The sequence below is a fragment of the Lipophrys pholis genome (assembly GCF_963383615.2).
Source record: "Lipophrys pholis genome assembly, chromosome: 20".
NCBI lineage: Eukaryota > Metazoa > Chordata > Actinopteri > Blenniiformes > Blenniidae > Lipophrys > Lipophrys pholis.
In genome coordinates this window covers 19,017,626-19,038,221 of record NC_137648.1, presented here as the reverse complement: position 1 = coordinate 19,038,221, position 20,596 = coordinate 19,017,626, and the positions used below count along the sequence as shown (strand labels likewise).

The 20,596-nt window shown below is 45.8% G+C and overlaps 1 protein-coding gene across 1 annotated transcript in view; it reads left to right on the top strand.

Moving 5' to 3' along the window:
* Positions 1-20,596, top strand: part of odad2 (outer dynein arm docking complex subunit 2) — a gene marked incomplete at both ends in the record, with an annotated part of 91,927 nt that overhangs the window by 37,693 nt on the left and 33,638 nt on the right. The window contains 2 exon segments of the mRNA XM_080489972.1: positions 2,515-2,703; positions 2,940-3,173. Coding sequence (XP_080346098.1) covers positions 2,515-2,703; positions 2,940-3,173 — 423 coding nt within the window.

The window sequence follows — 20,596 nt, the reverse complement described above, 5'->3', positions numbered from 1 at the left end:
AGCGTAGAATCCGTGCTGTGCTCTTTAGAAAGTGTGCGCCTCTGTGTTATTGTATGAGATTGTCAGCAGGCTGTTCCACAGCGCTGCTGTCAATCAGCGGTAATTTAAGTTGGACATCAGCGGGTCTTTGATCACACGGACACGCGCATCATTTCCAGCTCCAAACGTAATGTTGTTCTATTAGATTATCACTGTGATTAGGGTAAACAGCTTGTCAGCAGAACAATCTGGATAAGTTTAAACAGATATATTGGGGCCCAGACAGGTGTCTTCAGGGTGAAGCTCTTTTTTTTTTTTTTTTCCTGCTGGCTGGAATTTCTCCGGGCCTAGAAGTGTAGCAAAAATGATGCATGGCAGCCATATGGAGGGAGACTGTGGAGCCACTATTGAGCGCTAACAAAGTTTGACAATGTTTGTCTGGACGTCAGCGCGCCAATTTCGGGGGAAATTCACGAACATGCTTTTTGGGGTGATTTTTCTGGGACGGGGGGCAACGACAAGAGCTAAATAGTGCTCTCTGCCCATCGACTGGAGGAACCCGATACAGCTGCTTCGCTGCAGCCGTTATTTAGATAAAACCCTCATGTGGTTCGAGTTAGCAGTTCCATAGTGGATTTATGAAAGAGCCGCGGTATAAATGCATCTACTGGAGGCTCCATACTGTACTCCTCCTCACAAGACGCCGCGCTGCAAGTCCACGATTTCAATCCATTCAGTAGCATAAAAGTAACTTGTCATATCTTTCTCTTGTGTATCCTCGCAGTCACATTTAGTCAAGGCTCCGCTTACAAGATAACGTTTTCAAGGGAAAACTGTTAACTTTTGTTATGTTTTGGATGTCCGTTTACAAAACAACGAGGCTCTAAGAATGGAACTTTTCAAAAATACCTCTCAAGGTGGAGTTTTTACAAAATGCGTCAACGATGTCTCTGTGGAAACGCTTCTACTGCACATGCGCACCACAACTGTAGTAACTAGTTGTTCTGCACATGCTAAGTAGACGGACAATAAGAGCAATGTTTCTACCAGAGTGTCATGACTCCCAGTCCATATTCTCCTGGGACTTGGTAGCTTTAAAGTTGACAGTCACCGTGACAACAATCCAACTCGGTCACCTGTCCATACAAATGTCTGTGTACTCCCATTGTTAATGTTTATATCATATTGTTCTCTGCATTTGTGTGCGGCTTCACAATAAAAACAACCAACGGCGCCAACTCGTGGCCCGGCATGCTACATAACGTTCGTTTTCATAATGTTGTTGTGTAAACGGGAAAGTTTTCTGAAATGAAAACAGAAAAACAATTTTCGCTTGAAGCGTTTCCACTTTAAACGTTGTCGTGAAAACAGGGTCTGGGTTTGTCAGTAGTTCTCCAGGTCACAGAAGCACACTGGCGTGTGTGCGTGACGGTAGCTGTACAGAACTCGGAGACCCGCGGATCACGCTCAGCAGATAATGTGTTTTCTATTTCATCTCATCCGGGGTAAGAGGAGGCGGGGGAGGCAGGAGAGAGGCCTTTCCGTGTGCAGCCTCATAATGCCGCGGTTTTCAGATCTGGGGGCCCGGCCAGGCTATGAAAGAGATTCTGGCTAGTCTGTCGCAGCTGGTGGCTTGAGAGAGCTTCCTCTGTCGCAGGGACTCCCGGGCCAGCCGTCATCTGTATTCCCGAGGAAGAGTTTCCTGTGTGTCGGTGGTGGGGGGGGGGGGCTCCAGGGCCAGGCACCCCCACCCCCTCACCTCGCCTGCAGTTTGCACACATGTCTCATCCTCTGGCACGGCATCACAGGCCCCATACACACAGTGAACAACGTTTCTGTGCATCGCAATCAAAAAGCAGCACGGTGTGTAAAGTAAACCGTTGGATTTCAGTAGATGGACGTCACGATGGACTCAAATTAAGCGCGCTTTGTCATTTGCGCGCATCTGTCCATAATTGCATGCCTTCGAGGGAAGTTTCCATTCTATTTTCAAAAGCCACTGGACATTACAAACCCCCGGGCAACTTCATGTACTCTGGCGATATGGTGAGTTGTGATTTTAAACAGCGGCCCGTTGTGCCAAAGCCTTAGTGCAGCCGCTCTCTGCGCCAGCTCTTCCACTGCGGTCGCTGTTTGGGTTTTCGGTAGGCATCGCTTCACGAGCGGCCGAGGAGTCCTGCGGTACCCGCCGGTGCCGTGGAGTCAAACTGTGTGTCTGCGCAGTGTCAGTCCAGTGGCGAGAAAAGTTTCAAACATCGCCTCTAAGCTCTAAATTTCATGTTTCATCTTTATTATGACAAGCTTGGGTGCGAGGCGAGAACACTGACAGAGACGTCAAACTTTCACTCACCCACACGTCTGCTGTCGGAGCGGGTGTCGCCTTGCATGCAACATCGCATGTTTGGACTTATTTATTGCTCTTTGTTTTGTCTGCAGCGCCTCGATTCCCCTGCCAGCCTCTCCTCTTCCCTCTGTCATTATCCTGCCCGTCTCTTCATCATTCACTCCGGCTAATAACAGCCTCTTCCTCTGCAGGACTCGGGGGAAATGGTGCGCTCCCTCGTCGGTGGATTGGAACTGATTGTTAATTTGTTGAAGTCAACAAACAACGAGGTGCTGGCAAGCATCTGCGCCGCCATCGCTAAAATAGCCAAAGACAAGGAGAACCTGGCAGTCCTCACCGACCACGGGGTCGTCCCGCTGCTGGCCAAGCTGACTAACACAGTAAGAGCAGCTCTCTGCTGGAGACTAATAAGGGATGTTGTTTAGTTTTTTTTTTACTATTCACAAACACTGCGCTCATTGTAAAAAAAACAAACACAGTCCATCTTTCCCCGCTCGCTGCTGCGTAAATCCAACTAATGAGTAGAACTTTACCTACTGCCAAGGCTCTCATGCAGAGCTGGTTGTAAAGGCCGGTCTCTTGTAACCAATAACATCGCGCCCTCTCCTCTCCGCAGACTGACGACACGCTGCGTTGCCACCTTGCTGAGGCCATCGGCCACTGCTGCATGTGGGCCAGCAACAGGGCGGCGTTCGGGGAGGCCGGAGCCGTGGCCCCGCTGGTGCGCTACCTCAAGTCCAGAGACAGCGTGGTCCACCGGAGCACAGCCATGGCCCTGTACCAACTGTCCAAAGACCCCAACAACTGCATCACCATGCACGAGAAAGGAGTGGTCAAGGTCAGCGGACTGGTTAGACTCTATGTTTTGTTTTAGGCCTCGTGTACACGACAACGTTCCAAGTGAAAATACGCATGGTTTTAGCAATTTCGTTACAGAAAAGTTTCACGTTCGAAAAGCAGGCCAGGCCATGGGTTGGCACTATTGGTTGTTCTTGTAATGAAGCCGCACACACATGCACAGAGAACAATCCGCTATAAACATTAACAAGTACACACGCATTCGTAGAAACAGAGGAAAACGCTGGATTGTTATTACTGTCAAAATAAAACTACTAAGTCCCAGAAGAATAAGGATTGGGAGTCATGACACTCTGGAAAAATGTTTTTTCATGATTGTCCATCTACTCCAGCACGTGTAGAAGTATTTACTAAACCTGTGGTGCGCATGCGCAGTCGCAGTATTTCAAAAAGTTGCATTTCCCCCTGTTTCCATGGAGACAATGTTTTAAAGTGAAAATAAAAAGCTTTCGTTGTGATTTTGGTGTCTGTTTACACGACAACGGAAAATTCAACCCTTTGAAACACTGCTACTGCGCATGAGCAACTCTTCTTAGATCCAAAGTACGGAATATTTCCGGTGTAGCTATGTTTTTTTTATTGCAATGTTGTACACAATGAAACAGCAGCCTCATGAAGACACAACTCTAACAAACTAAAAATATACACACTCCCGTAGTTAAATAGTTTTTGTTTTTTTCCTTCTGTTGAGAAGTCGACATGTCCGGAGGACCCTTCATCTGCTGCCTCACTGATCTCCCAACTCAAGTCTCAGTCTCGTTATCTCTGCTATTAAAATGATCCAAATCAAATAAATGAAAAAAAAAAACCTGCAACTTTTACGGAAAAGTTCAATTTAATATTTCCTTTGTTATTTCCACACTTTGCATGCACTTGTGGATGGGCTCATTTTGGGCCCGAGCTTTATGTTTAACGACAATCTTCCATACTAACTTCATCAAACTCAAGGAGTACACACACACACACACACACACACACACACACACACACACACACACACACACACACACACACACACACACACACACACACACACACACACACACACACACACGACCAGCTGCCTGGTGGGATCCAGCCTTTCTGAAATGTGTGAAAAAATCTTTTTTTTTTTTTTTTTTTTTAAGTAAAGAAACACAAGAGAATCTAAATTTACATCCGCTCTGACCACTGCAGCAGTTATTTCTTATTTTATTTCGTACTATTAAGACCAAATCTGTGGTAATTGCACCGAGGAAAAAGGCGCTTTGGTCTCTTGTTTTGGTGAAGTGTGAAAAACACAGAGTAATAAACTTTGAAACGCTGCGACTATTTTCAGAGCCTTTGACCGGAGCGAGCAGAAACAAAGTGGGTTTTTATCCGACGGCGGAAACATGACTCCGCTTTCTAGCCGTCATGGGAATTCAGAAAAGCAAACAGCCCAGTGTGTGTGCGAAGTGCCATTTGTACGGTAGACCCTGGATGCCATGACAGCGCGAGTCAAAGGGCTGTAGCCGGGGGTAACTGTTGCTCCGGGCTGTTCCTGGACGTCAGGGCAGAATGCGGGCCGGCGAGCGGGGTCGCGGCCGCTCGAGGGCCGTCGCACAATGTTTGTTTTTTTTGGGTTTTTTATGGGCTCAGTCGGGACACATCCGCCAGCTTTCTTTATGGTGGCAGTCGGAGGAACAAGTATTGTTTTGTGTTCCGCCGGAGTCTGTCGGCCCGTTTCCACAGACTGTTTATGTTCCCCTCCGACGGTGATGCTCTGGAATCGATGTCTTGTCACAGACGATCGTGAGCTCACATTTCAATCCTCCAGATTGCTTCAATTCAACCAGATTTTCACATGAGAAATCTTTTTTGTGGTCACTCTTTTTTCTTTCTTTCCCCCTTCCTTTAAATAACAACTGTGATACAAATTACGAAGTGGTTATCCCATCGCAGCCAGATCTTTTCTTTCCCATGTTCATTAAACGCTGCACTTTAGCTTGATGTGCTGTTATAGTGCATGTGGTTCGACGGCGGCCATAATTGGTTCGCCGGACTAAACATTGGGTGTTCCAGAGGAGTTATGTCCAATTTGCAAAAGTCGTTAAGCTGAATGCTTTTTGTAGTTTGAGCCACGACAAAAAAAAAGTGGACGATCTCTCTCTCTGCGAGAGAATAAGGGTGTGTGTGCGAATTCAAGGCATACCACCCTTTTTAATCTGCCTCTGTGTGTTTGCCCTTATTAATGTACCAGTTAAGAGTCTCAACGCTACTCCATAATGTATTTTTGGACTTTTAAAGAGCTTAATCACCGAAAGGCCACGTAACTGCAGCAGTGTTGCATTTTGTTCTTAATCTCAGCCGCAGAAACAAAACACAGGCAGCCTCATTGTTCGGTCTGGCCGTGAGCTCGGCCCGTCTGAGGCCGACCCTCACCTGCCTGACCCCCCCGGAGCGGGGGGGGGGGGAGGGGGGCTCGTGGGTGATATACAGGCACCCGTGTGGAAGAATTTGTTAAAACAATATCCCCCGATAGTTCTGAATGGGTTTTATCCGGGATTGAATCGGGACGCCGCGTCTAATTTACGGCCCGGTGTAAAACTCCGGGCTGCCTCCTGTGTTTGCGCAACTGTATTTCAAAGAGTGTTCCTGTGCCTTGGAGAAGCTCTCCAAACAAGCTCACCCGCATGTCGTGTCCAGTTTTAAATGAGCAGGTCTGTGCTGCCGAAGACAACTTTCCTCCGCGGAACGTTTAATGGTACATGGCCGAGTCCCTCAAGGTTCACAGAGGAAATTAGGCATTGAAAAGAAAGTATTTCACACTGGAAAACACATTAGTGACCCGTCCTGGTGTTTTTATCCTGCCCTAACGAAAACATTCGATTTTTTTATCCCCCCTGTTATTTACTTTCGGCGCTACGAGCATTAAACACTTGAAATAAATCAGCTTAATTTTATTGTTTCGGACAAAACCTGCTTTTGTGCTTTGATTTCGTTACCCGAATTGTTTGAGGAATGTGTCGGATCCGATCAGGAATTCAGGTGCTTTCACTCAGAGGGGAATTATGAAAAAAAAAAAAAGACTTGGAGATGAATCACACTGTTTGATTTGACATCCTCTCTTGGTATCTCGCAGTTTTATACGGATGTGCTTCGTTTTGTGTCACACGCAGGATCAGCAGGCCTTTGCCTCCTGCGCTTTACGTTGCTTCCAAGGGGACTGCGGATTGTTTGCCGAAGCCATAAATCCTTGTCGACAGGTTTCGGCCAGCTATTTGTATTAAAAAGCCTCTTTCATAAGAAAAGCTTTGCAATGTAAATTGATGAAAATTGCAAAATGCAGAAGGTAATTATTGGCAATTTTCAACAGAAGGTATTCCAGCGTTCAGACTCTGCCAGGTCCTGGTATGTATTTTAGGCTTTTAAACTAATCTAAATGGGAAAAACGTTTGCACTTTTGTTGCCATGAGTGCACTCCTGCCCCCGGCACGCCGAGCGTGTTCGTGCTAATGTTCTCTCTCTCTCTCTCTCTCTCTCTCTCTCTCTCTCTCTCTCTCTCTCTCTCTCTCTCTCTCTCTCCTCTCTCTCTCTCTCTCTCTCCCTCTCTCTCTCTCTCTCTCTCTCTCTTACATACTTCAGGAGTGATTGTGCAGCCTGACTGTGTGTCGGAGCAGAAATGACAGAAATACAAATCAGATTTAGGCGCAATTTCCACGACAATGTTTCAAGTGAAATCGCATCATTTTTCACATTTTCTTTTGAGAAAAGTTTTCGTTTTCACTGCAATGTTTTGCACTGAGAATTTGTAAGATTATTTGTCTTTATGAGGTTACTGTTTCATTGTGAAATGTATTCCAATAAAAAAATAAAAAAAAACAGTTTAAGACAGTAACACTGGAAAATCTGTCCAGTTAGAGGAGTTTGTGAGATGGATCACACGACAGCGCTTTGAAAACAATGTCCGTTTCTATGGAAACAACAGAAACGCTGAAAATGACATACTTCACATGTCAGTCCACTAGTTGCTGTTGGTTGTTTCTGTAATGAAACCACACACGCATGCAACAGAGAACAATCCGCTCTAAACATTAACGATGGGAGAACACGGACATTCGTATGGAAGGACGACTAAGTTGGATTGTTATTACGTCAAAACAAAAGTACCAAGTCCCAGGAGTATATGGACTGGCAGTCATGACACTCTGGAGGAAAACATTGTCCTTATTGTGCAGAGGAACGGTAACAGTGTTTTCACCTTCTACACCGGGGGTGTCCGACCTCGGTCCTGGAGGGCCTCGTCCTGCAGGGTTTAGCTCCTCCCAGTTGCAACACACCTGATTGCAATGAGGGACTCGTTATTGGGGCTTTTTCACAACCTTGGTGATGACATCATCATTAGATTCAGGTATGCTAAAGCAGGGAGAGACCTACAACATGAAGGACAGGGGCCCTTGAGGACCAGGGTTGGGCACCGCTGGTCTCCACAGAGACAAAGCCCAAGCTATTTCGATAAAAACTGCCTTTTCCCTCTTTGCCATGGAGACGGCGTGAGGGAGTTTCACCCTGGGAGCCGTTTTCAAAAACCTTTCAGTGGCTCCGAGCACTGTTGTCGTGTAACCAGATACCCAAAACATAACGAAATGTTTCCATTTTCACTAGAAAACGTTGACACACGTCGAGTCAACGTGGCCTCAGTTTCCTCCTGGTTTGTGTGAAACACGACTTCAGGTCGGCGGCGGGTGGTGGAGCGGATGATACAGGCGCTCTGTTATGACTACTGTGTCGTTCACATCCGTGGAGCGTGATGTTTGGGACTCCTTCAGCCTTCCTCAGGTTGAACAGGCACACGGTTGAGAGCAAAACTTTCCTCATGAAGCCTTGTGAATTAAAACGCCGCCCTCCTCCTTCCCCTTCAGAGACCCAGAAAAAGCAGCCGGACAGGCCCTCGCTCACTGGAGGCTGCAGGGAATGTTGTTTACCTTGACTTCCCTCGTCGGCTTCCCCTCGAGCCGGCTAAACACTGCTGTCTGTTTGTGCCGTTTGCCGCCGCGCTGCAGAATGAAACACGCCGGAGCCGTGATGGCTGTCAGACCCGGACTGAAAAGGTGCCGCAGCCCCGACGTGACGGAGCACACTTAACACCGTGACGCCTCCTCGGGTGACAGAAAGCTGTGTGTGCACATGCGACAGTATTCCCTGCCCACCCAGACCCTGTTCGCGCCACGCCTCAAGTGAAAACGCATCGTTTTTTTGTGTTTTCACTCTCAGAAAAGTCTCATGTTTGCATGTTTAAAGTCGTGTTTTCAGTGGCTCCGTGACCCAAAACGCCACAAAAGTTTTCCGTCTTCACTTTCCACCTCGCCGCTCGCTCCCCGGAGCTCCGTTCCAAACGTGGCGCGAGCGTTCATGTTACCGCAGTCGGGGAATGACCAACAAGCGGTGTATTATGTTCCTTGCAGATCCCAGCTGGGAGGCAAAGAGCGAGGCGGCAAAGAGAGACACGCTTATCTCGGCCGAGCCGAGCGCTTCAGGAGTCTGTATTTGGCGACGTCTGAATGACACGCTATGAGGCTGGCAAACGCGCCGCCTCTGGCACTTCTCAGGCATCCTCTGGTTTCACAAAAGAGACTTGTTTAAGCGAGCTGCATGTTTTCTGGGGCTCGTGGATGTAAGTTTGCTTTCAGAGGTGTTTTGGATGCTATTTAAGAATGCCATAAAACCCGGAGCGTTTTTACATATCCTCCTCGCCACTGGCTCGCCGAGAGAGGCGGGCGTCCTGGAACGGCGCGCTGCCTTTTCCACAAAAACGCTGTGATTATAATCAGGAGGAAGGATATTGGTTTCTCGGTTTCTCACCGGCCTGGTGCTGTAAGGTTCACAGGCCCTTTCAGGCTCCTCATCCGCACAAGCTGACTCACTTCGTCTCTCATCTCTTGTCCTTTAACTGTTTACGTTTGCGTGAAAATCCTGGAAACGTCTCTTCTCTCCTTCTCAGGCCACATTGGCGGTTCAAGTATGAATGTAGCAGAAGTCGGAGTCAATCTCAGCTCTTCTTTATGCACACAAAGAGAACCTTGCCGGGAAACCGTGCTGGAAAGTTGCACTTGTTAATAACTATGAATCTAGAAACTCTGAATGAGGGAAACGCACCTGAATACTGAAAGGTGGAAAATTAGCACGAGGAAAACGAGACATTTTGGATGTTTTCAACAGGCAGCATCAGTTCACTTCGTAACAGTTAATCAGCTCGCTGATGTTGCAAGAAAAATCCAAGCACTGAAGAAAGAAATGTTTATTTTGTCTTTTGTTTTTTATTTTAAGCAAAAGAACAAAATGATCAAAAAGCTCAGCTGTCAGACCACATAATTTTTCTGATGGATTGGCCCAAATTTCATCAAGAAGCTACAAACTTTTTTTTTTTGTTTCTTTTAAACCCATTGAGCTCAAGAGGTGCGTAGCACACATCACATCATTAGATTTAAAACATAGAAAACCGATTGGACACAAATAACAAAATACAATAGTTAAAATGAGATAGTGCAGATTTCCACAGAGATTTTTTTAAGGCAAATTAGAATAAAGTGCAGTGATATTTTAAGGCGTATTGTATTAACTGCAAAAACTTTAAAAACACTGATTTATCGATCCTCGCTCTTTGAAGAGTAATAAGGAACGGAAATGATTTAAGGTTACCAGTTTGGACATTTTAGTTTCTGTTTGGTTTGCCTTATGACACACAGTGTTCCTCCACAGCAACAAATAATTAATGCACCAAGTCCAGTCCAGTGACGGCCGGCTGGCATCATCTTTCTAGATCCTGAAAACACATCGTTTCTGTGTTTTTTTGTTTGCAGAAAAGTTTCGCGTTTACCTGGCAACGTTTTTGAAACTATGTCTGTTCTCGCAGCTGTTGTTTGTTTTTGTAATGAAGACACACATACAGAGAACAATACACTATAAACAACGGGAGAACACGGACGTTCTCGCAGACAGACAACCAAAGTTGGATTGTTGTTACAGTGATTGTCAAAATAAAAGCCCCAGGGGAATGTGGACTGGGAGTCATGGCACTCTGGAGGAAACATTGTTGTTATTGTCCAGATACTGAGCATGTGCAGAAGAAATGTTTACTATGGCCGTGGTGCACATGACCAGTAGCACCATTTGGATGGAGCCCGAGCTTTTTTCAAAAGTTGCCGACTCCATGGAAGTTTTGCCTTTTGAATATATTGTCGAGTAAACGAGTCGTTCCTCTCTGCAGCTGTGGATGCTCCCTCGCTCTCTGTTGTCGCCCGAACCGCTGTGACCTCCTCTGTGACGCATGTGTCACCGTCGACGGTCTTTTCCCCCGATTCACACTGAAACCCGACAACGTTTAACAATCCAACTCTCAGCCTTCGCAGCGGATCGTGACCCCATGTTGTTAGACACAATCCGAGTTGGAATGTTATTTGTACGATGTGAAAAACAAAGGAATCCTATCGCTTCCTGTGTTGACGTGTGGATCCAGCGCCAAACGGGACTTTTGAAGGACAAACACGGCGAGGGCCGTTCCTTTCACAAAGCTCACTTCTTGGACGGCTTCCCTCGACAGCGACGGGCTGGAGGTCGTCGTCTGCGCTGCGAAGGATCAACGGGGGTGTGACATTGTTGCAGTGAAACCGAGGGAACAATCCAGATGGTGTCCAAACAGCCTGCTGCAGCTTCGTCCTAAATCCCCTGCAGAACAAGATCCTGATATATGGAGCTCTCTGCACTGCGTTTATTAAAGCTCTGTTGTGTTTAGGAGCAGAGAGTCCTTAAGTGCTCAGTTGAGGGATGTAATGTTGCCTTCGGTTCATTATCGATGTAAACAAGACTATCTGAAATAATTGCGAGTGTGGCTTGGGAAACCTCAGTGGCACACCATTGTGATTTTACCACACGGCACACATTGAACAAATTTAGAGGCATCCATTGCACCAGCGTATTTATGCTTACATTTACTTTTATTTTGATTCAGCCCCGCAGCCGCCCACAAACATAATGTAGTGATTTCGCTGCAGATAAAACGGGTAAAAAAAAAAAAAAAAACCCAAAACACATGCCACTCAGTAGCATTCCCTCTATCCACTGAACTCTGTTTTTATTTTCCCCGCGCCCGTCTACAGTATTCACAGCTCTTTGAAATCTCTTTTATATGTTGAACTTTATATAACCAAAAAAGAAAAAAAAAGAAAAAAAAAAACCTTCCAAAAGTGGAGATTTCGGGAGAACTCCAAACCTTGTTCTGCAATAAGATCTAACGAGATCCATTACACAAGCCACTAATAGTCGGATAGAATCTGACCTTTGGAGCGGTGGCGAGGCTGTCGAGTGGTGTGGTTCACGCTCAGGTCTTTTTAATGCCGAACACGACTTTCATCTGAGCAAACTTACAGAAGCGTGTGTGCTCACAGCTGTGAGCCCTTTCCTCACACGCACGCACACACACGCGCACGCACACGCACACACACACACACACACTCTGGAGTCTTAACGCTGACCTCTGTCTCTCCGTCTGCTCCCCACAGCCGCTGATCGCCATCATGGCCTCCGACGTCGAGCTGCTCCAGGAGGCTGCGGCCGGCTGCGTGCGTAACATCCGACTGCTGGCGCTGGCCAACAGGAAGGCCCGTTTATTTTACTGACAATCGCTGGTCACAGCAGTAAGTCTAGCCGGGGACGAGAGGGATGAAGGTGGGGAGCGCAGACAGTCACCGAGGTTATTTCATGTTTGTTTTGGACTTTTTCACACTACTTAGGGAGAAAATCAGCTCTCCTTTTCTTTAAACAGTCAAACAGTGGTCCAGGATTCAGGAAATAGGAGTTTTCACTGAGCCAAATCACACATCAGGAGAGGAATTAACGTGAAATATTTAGCGTGTTGCACTGTTTTGGCTTCACTCTGTAAACTAGTCGGGTTAAAATAAGCCTCTTTGAAGTGGTAAGATATAGAAAAACTGTACAAGAAAATGTCACTCTAACACCCACAGGGGCTTCAAACACTTTTGAGTTCAGAACAATTTCATCTTGAGTGATAAAATAGTGCCACGATAACATTTAAAAATAAAACTTTCAAAGTTTGTTTTTGTTGTGGCGCCGATACGTGATTAAAATGTTGATATTTTCAAAACAAAACAAACAGTTACTACTGAAAACAGTTTGTTGCTGGTTTTGGCCCACAGGTCTTATGTTCGACCCCCTTGCTTTTACAGGAGAACTGCGATGTATCACCTGTTGCATCTATGGTGCATAAAAACACAATTTTAATGCAATTTTTTGTCTATTTCTATGAATACCTACAAACATTTGCAAAATGAGGAGAAAGATCTGGTTGAGAAAAAAAACTAAAACGCTCCGATGTGTTATTTATGAATAAGCTTCAGATGAAAAGCACATAATCCTCCCTGTTTTCTGATTTCAGTAACATTTTTCACTGATGATTTTATTCCACAAGCAAAGCCAATACAACGCTATCTTTGTTCAACTTAAGATTCATACTCAGAAGGTATTAACAGTTTTCAATATAAAAAAGTACCACAAGTGTTTCGAATATGTTCTGTCAAAGAATAAAATGTGTTATCTTGTTGTTACGGGTGTGTATTTATTGTCCTTGTGTACGTTTCAGCAGCGAAGGAGGAGGAGCCTCCTCGTCTCCATCAGTGACCTCATACAAACATTTGCCCTCGTCTCGCTCTCAGGTCGCCATACCTGCCACGATAAAAACGAAAGCGACCCCCATTTTCCCCCCGCCTTTCTTCTCCTGCCAAACGCCGCGCTCGTCCTTCGGAGTGTTTGGAGCCACCTTCTGTGCAGAGACCTTCTTTAAGCAATCCAAACGAGACCGCGACGTCTAAACAACGCCTACATCTGCTCGGCTTGCTCAACCTCCTCTTATCCATTGTGTACACTGCAATACTTACGCGAGCCGTACCCCCAACCCCCAAATCACACAACCTGCAATGAGACGTCTGAGGTAAACAGAATATTTCACTACAATACTGGCCAGTGTTGTGTATAAATACCAGCGAATAATGTGAACACATAAATTCAAGGCCCTGCTGGTGTATAAGAGACGTCTGGTACAATGAGTAACACAATAGCGTGTTCTGTCTCCGGCGCAGATATTTAGATTTTCCACAGTTTACTTACGGAGTTTTGTAGGGATCTTTATTATAAATAGTAAAACAGATTTTATAAACAGGCTCATTATTTTTGTCTGTAAAAACTCAGATGTTGCAGATCTTTGGCCAGTCGGGGTCATATCAGTACCAGAGTACAGGACCGGCTATAAAACCATTTAATGGAGGAGTATTTTGGGGCAAACGCGGTTCGTCAAAAGTAGTTTTTGTTAGTTATAGTTGCGGAGTGTCTGTCCAGTGGTGGTGGTAACGGTGAGCGACCCTGATCCTTTCGTCTTCTGTTCCTGTTTATTACAAACAGGCCGTGTCAGTCCCTGCAAAAATGCCCGTCCCCACCCCCCGCCCAATAATCCCACTGTCCTGGTCCCGGTTAGCTCCTCAGATGCTCGCCGCTCGACCGCGGAGGGCTCGCCGCAAAATCTCATGGGACTTTCATCATTAATATCGGCCGCGTGGCAAAAAAAATAAAAAATTAGCAAAACACCCAAAAAAATGCGGTTGAAAATCTTCATCATTCTTTGAAGCCTAAACGTTCCCAGCTGCTGGTGGGGGTCACTGCGAGAGCACGGATGAAGAGAAGAGTGGCTGAGAGAGCTTATTAAACCTAAAGAAGCGACTTCCTCAAGAAGAAGAAGGGGGAAAAAAAAAAAAAGGCAGCCGCTGTCTCTACACCGCTCGCAGCACAAGAAAGTCACAGCGATTAATTTCAATGTTTTAATTCCACGCTGCTAGCTTTGCGGCCTGGGCGACATGGGCTGATGTCGGCAGTGATTGTCAGGAAACGCTCACAGGAAAAGCATGTCGGCTCTTAAACAAACAAAGAGGGGAAACATTGTTTTCTTCTTGAGTGGCTGTTTAGGCTTCCCTTTATTCAGACTGACATATTTAGCTCTTCAATTTAGCTCGTTCTGAAGCTCTTAGCCTTCTGACCCTTTGATTGAGATCAAGTCTTCTCATTGTGTTTCTCCATTAGTTTCTGCACTTAAGTGATTAGCTTAGCATAGCCTGACCGCTAAACGAGGAGCAGCACAGCTAGCTATGGCTGATGTTAGCATGCTATTTTCATTTTAGCCTTGGTGCTAAAGCTCAGCTTAACCCGAAGGAATTAATAAAATACAAAATATTCATGTGGAGTGGTTTTGTTACGGTGACGTACCTTTTCGTGTGTTAGCTAATGACACGTTCACGAGTTGGAAACATCCCACTTCTGACAGGGAAAAGGGCATCAAACTGGGAGCATCCCAGTGGTAAAGTGGGAAGTTTCTTAGAACTCTTGATAGCTCATGTGCCACCAACATTTCTGTATCTACGTATTTCCTCACACTGCGCTCTGTAATAAACAATCGCAGTTACGTTGAAAATAACCACATTCGTTAGCTAGCTACAAAAACTACAGCATTTACACACATGTTGTAGCCATATCTTGATAATTACGATTTGACAAGCATAATTTAATGTGTTTGTTGGCTTTTATGGGTGATGACAAAGTTAGAGGTTATGGCTGATTGTTATCAATCAACGCACCCAACTCGGAAATGGGATTCTCCAATTCTTAACCTCCTGGATTGCTACTAATTTCTTGCATTTGTTGTAAAAATGTGTAATGTGTGCTACTTTTACCGACAATAGCCTTTGTAGTTGATCAAGAAATGTATGATTTGTCTGATTGTTTCATGTCAAGCTTTAATGCACAGAGGGATTTTTTAAGGAATTTACAACAAAGCTCATTTTGAACTCCAACCAAACTAAAGTATAAAGATATTTTTTGTGTTAACATTGTATTTTGTTTCAGACACAGATTTTTATACATGTTTACCTTTGCCAGCTAAAGTTTTCCGAGAAGGTTATGTTTGTGTGTGTTTATTTAATTATTTGTTTGTTTGTTTATTGGTTTGCGTGCGTGTACTTTACCAACTTTTTGCAAAAACTACTGACCCAACTTGCGTGAAAATCATCCAAGGACCAATCGATTAGATTTTGGGACGTTAACGGCTAACTGTTTCCGAATAAATCTCGAAAAAAACTGAAAAATATTTTCCCATACAAAGCGGATGAGAGAGGCACCTCGTGCAAACAAATGTGGCGTTGGCGACTGTCTGCACGCTACTAAGTGTAGTTCGAGTTTATTTAAAAGCCCCCTACTTCTCATAATCCTGTGCGTATCCTGAGTATGGCCTTGTTCCGATGCGCCGAGTGTCACTTGAACAAAAGGTGGACCTCTTGTCTTTCAGTCATTATTATGTCTTCAAGCTCAAAGTGCCACAGGCCACATGTGCGTCTGTCTGCCATTTATTTAACAGTCTGAACCCTCAGTGGATCAACGTATTAACGGTACCGTGCCCACACAAAAATCCATAAAGTATGGGGGAAAAAAAATGTTCTGCTACTGTAACTTTGGCCAAAAACTCCCCAATGCAGCATGTTGCAGTTTATAGATTTACGTTATAGGTTTACTGCTCGCTGTGGAGAAAACCTCGTCCAGTTCGGAGAACGACGGAACGAAGGGTGTGACTCTGAGGCCCGTCGGTGCAGAACATTGGCTGAGGTGCCGGCGCTACGCGAGGTGTTGCCAGGCTTCTGGGTTTTGTTTGGGGACAAGTCGACAGGGTGAAATTCCACTTCGGACACACCTGGAGCCAGATTTCCAGCGGACAAATGTTCATGAACTAACATGCTCTGTTTTGGTGTGATGAAGTGGTGCTTCACGTTCCGTTCCGAACCTGACGGTGAACCTCGCCGAGCACCGGGGTCGGGCCGGGAGGAAGCGGCGCCTCGGTTTTCAGGAGCCCGGCCCTCGGGCTCATTGCTCTTAAAGCCACAGCAGAGAGTATTAGCCGCGTCTGCAAACCCTCTGAGAAAAGAAACTGCCACTTTTTTTGGCCCGACGTCCAACGCGGGGACATTATTCAAGGGAAATTAGAGGTTCTGCATCCACGCCTCAGCAGGGGCCGCAATTACGTCCGGCTCCGGCTGCTTCTGGTCGCCAGTCAACCTCCCGTGCTTCCCATCGCTTGGAAACAGCGGAGGGATATCCCTGATGTTGTTGAGGGAACATGTGGGCCCTGCCATGCGCCACACCCCTGTATCTCAGCTGGTACGTCTCACCAGTGGCCCGACCTTGACCTCTCGTCCAGACTCCCGTTTTCCCACCGGTCAGAGTGATGGATGCAACCGCACGCCGGCGCTTTATTGCACATTACACAAGACTTATGTGTGGAAACGCTTGTGAAACTCATCTGTCCACATTTTGGGCGGACGAAGTAATAAATATATATCCTTCTTTTTTTTTTTTTAATGGCCGTGCAGCCCTTTTGAGGACACGCTGTGTGTTGTGATACTTAGTCAATTGTTTTAAAACGCAATTTCTTCCTTTTGATGTTTCCTTTAAAGGATCCCACATCTCCGCGGGCGTCCCGTTGCAATATTTTATACAAGGAACTAATGAACAGTAAAACTTGGTTCCAAATATCAGAAGTGGCTTTTCCGTTCCCCTCCTGCGTTTTAATATAAAAATCACAAACTGTTGCACAGCAGCAGCATCGGCGCGGTTTGCTTGCTGCGCTGCCATCCAAAACACGCGTGAGCACAACGGCCTCTCAGAGCTCCGTCCAAACAGAGGGAGCTCTGCGCTCTACCCCGGCCCGGTGGGTGAACACGGCTCCTGTTCTCGACCTGTAAATTAGCTTTTATATCACTTCGGCCTGCTCACGCCGTCAGGTCTGTAGGAGAAGCTCTCGCGTGTCCGCCACCCTACGTCCGTTTCCTCCTCTTCCCAGAGACTTTTTAAAAAGAAAATTTTTTAATGGGCTTTCGTACGCTAATGAACCCTGACGTTTCCTTTCCATAAAGTGTGTAAATAGCAAGCTGGCATGACAATAAATAAACAGGGAAATTGAGTGGGGCCAGTACCGCAGCGTGTGGGTGAGATTTCAATGCTGTGAGTGCAATTTGGGATTAAAAGTTTTAAAATCATTAATAATATCCTCATGGGCAGTGACAGCTGTGGCGACGGTCATGTCAGTTCAGTCCAAGTGTCGGGCTTGTTTTTCCGGCAGCGCGCTCAAAGTGTCGGCCTCATGCAAAATGTTTAGATCTGCTCTGAAAAGGCCTCTTGTGAAATATTTCTGTCCCCGTTCTGAGGATGTCATTTATATTTTGCACCTAGAAAACCTTAAATTTGTGCCAAAATTATACTTGAGCACAACCAAAAGGGAGCTTGGGTTTCTCTCAGGAATTTCCTAAATAAACTACTTTAGAAGTGAGCTTTGCCCCTATTTCATGTGTATTTTTGTTTAGGCTGCATAGCGGTGGATTGGTTAGCCCTCTTTTGCGTCATAAGAAGAAAACCTTGGTTGCCATCAAAGTCGAGGTCTTTCTCAGTGGAGTTTGCATGTTCTCCTCTTCTGTTTGTTTGGTTTTTTTTGGGGGGGGGGGGTTTCAGACTTCTCCTGCTTCATAAGATCCAGACACATACTCAATTTTCCTACATGTGCATGATGTCTGTTTATTAGCCATGTCTTGCTCACTGGAATCGGCTCAACCTCTTCACAGTATTGGCCTGGATTAAGCAGGTATAATAGGCCATGTTCACATGACGTTCCAGTTAAAAACGCATTGTTTTTGTATTTACAAGACAACGTTTCCACGGAAATGGCAGAAATGCTGAAAACGATGTCGTGAGCATGTCGGACCACTAGTGGGTGCTGTTGGTTGTTCACTAGAAACGTTAACAAGACATTCTAGTGGACAGACGACCAAATTGGATTGTTATTACAGTGACTTTCAAAATAAAACTACACAGGCCCAGAAGAATGTGGACTGGGAGTCATGACGCTCTGTTCGTGTTGTCCGTCTACTGAGCATGTGCAGAACGACTATTCACTACGGCCCCGGTATGCATGTGCAGAAGCAGCGTTTCCATGGGAACAGAACTAGAGCGTTTTCAGAAACTTGTGTAATCTTTACTTGTTTCGCATCTTTACTTGAAAACGTTGGCCTTGGATGATAGATATCTGCTCATCTCTATATTCTGACTGAACTTTCTGACATTATTTCCTAAAAATTTTCTTTGAAGGTTTTCTTGAATGCGCCGTTTGTTTGAAGTCTTGTCCAAAGAGTCGCCATTCAACTCTGGATCCAGTCGTCTGCATCTGCTTCCAGATTTCTGGTTTTTACCTGGTGCACCTTTCGGTGTTCTTAGGATCATCGCTCTGTTGAATTGTCCAACTTCCACGTATTTAGTTTGAAGATGATTGAATTGAAAGTTTAACCAAAGGGTTCTGTCCATTTCCCGTATTTCAGGTTCCTCTCCGGTTCTCTGGCCTTCCCAGAACACGTGTGCTGCTTATGTGATCAACCGACTTCTATGAGTCATTAATCTGTTCTGACCTTTCCTTTGAGGACGACCTTCCTCACATCCACCAGGGGTTTACTTCAGGACAAGACAGATTGTTTTCCACACGGGTTCCTTCCATTTTCCGTGCCTGACCACAGCCATGTTTGGTTTTTTGGGAGCTGGAGCTTCGTATCTTTGGACGCGTCCAGAGCTGAGACGATCTACCGGATTGGAAAGTTTGTGGAGAAAAACCACGCAAGCATGAGACGGACACGCAAACTCCGAAGAGTCTACGATGTTTTTTTTTTTTTTTTTAATCGTAAGCAGAAGGACCTGACAGCAAGTTATTAGAGGAGATCGTGAGGGAAAAACTTTCTGACTTCTTCACATCAAATTCTCTCCTTCAGTCTTGAGGAACTTGTTTGAAATCGACACAGCTGGAACATTTTTTTTCTCCACACATTTACATGATTGATTAACAATTATTCCAAATGAATTTGTGGCCACGGTGAAAGACATCCACATCCTCTTTTTTTTTCGGAAGTCCTCCGAGAGCTCTTTACTTCTTGGCTTGAGGTCGAAGGTTCCACCTGTCGCTCCCTCGGGAGCCACTGGCACCAAATCTGGACGTCCCGACTCTCAATCTGTTGGATCTAAAGGTGCGATAAATGTTGGATTGCAGTAAGAAGAATTCTGTTTTCTGGTGCGTGGAGGCCATTGAGCCCTCGGGGTTTTGATTTGTAATGCGTTTAACAGTGCCACTTTTTCCTCCTACATCTCCAAGCACTGACACGCCGCAGATGGAGGAAACAAATCCGACTGGAAGAGGCTTCGCGCAGCAATCACCGTGAACTGTTACGCCATTTAACATCTAAGCGTTTCGGGCGAAGCGGTCCTCGCTGACCGGATCTGTTGTGTGTCTGTCTGCGGCAGCCGGAGCGAGGTGGAGGAAGGGGACGGGGTTTCACGATATGCCTGTCAGCTGCATTAACAGATCATTGCTTTTTTTCTCTACCTGACCTTGAAATTGAGGAAATTGTGAAATCGTAGAGACCGCCGCTCTGATTTGATGAAACTTGGATGACTCTACTTTGAAGAAGAAGAAGAAAAAAAAAAGGCTGATTGGCCTCATGACGTAACTGCATTTTGGGTTTTTATTTTTTTTCTTAAAGGAACATGTTTATAGTTATGGTAGTTCGTCTTTGACAAGTCTTGATGCTCATTGTGTCTTTCAGCTTTGTGTTCGCAGACATTTTCGCCTTTCCGGAGCTCTCCTACTCTCATTCACGCCTGACTGCAAAGACGAGGATACTTATGGCCAGCAGGCGGTGAGATTCATCTGCAGACGAAAGGTGAGGCGTAGTAAAGATGCTCCAAAGCGCCAAGATCTCCACACGGCAGACGGTGATGAATTGGCACGCGCTCCTGGCCGCACAGCTGCGAGCCATAAGCTCCGTCCAGACCCCCCCCCCCCCCCCCCCCCCCTTACTGAAACCAACCTGAGAGCTCTGTATGGCACCCAACCAAAAATTATATTATCCCAGAGTTTTCATCAGGACCTTTTCATCAAGCTATCACAACTGTGGACCCGAGGGGAAGACATGCAACTAGGGGGGAATAGCACCAAATCAACAAATCATCAGCAAGGCATTATGGAACATCCTATTTAAATCTGTAACTGATTGCTCACTTCCAGACGAGAGCACAAAACCGAGCTGGACGCCGGCGGCTTGGGTTTCTCGACAGAATTAACGGCGATACTTGTCGAAGTCGTCCGACGTTCAAAAGTGCATTTTTTTTCCCCCGATCACCTTCCCTCTGACCTCTGCGCCACCGACGTGTTTTGTCCCACTTTGGTTCCGACACTAACAAATGTCTTTTCCCCACTGCGTGATGCATAAATAACCCCAGTTCCTGTCAGGTTGCCCAAGTACTCCCTTCTGCAAGCGT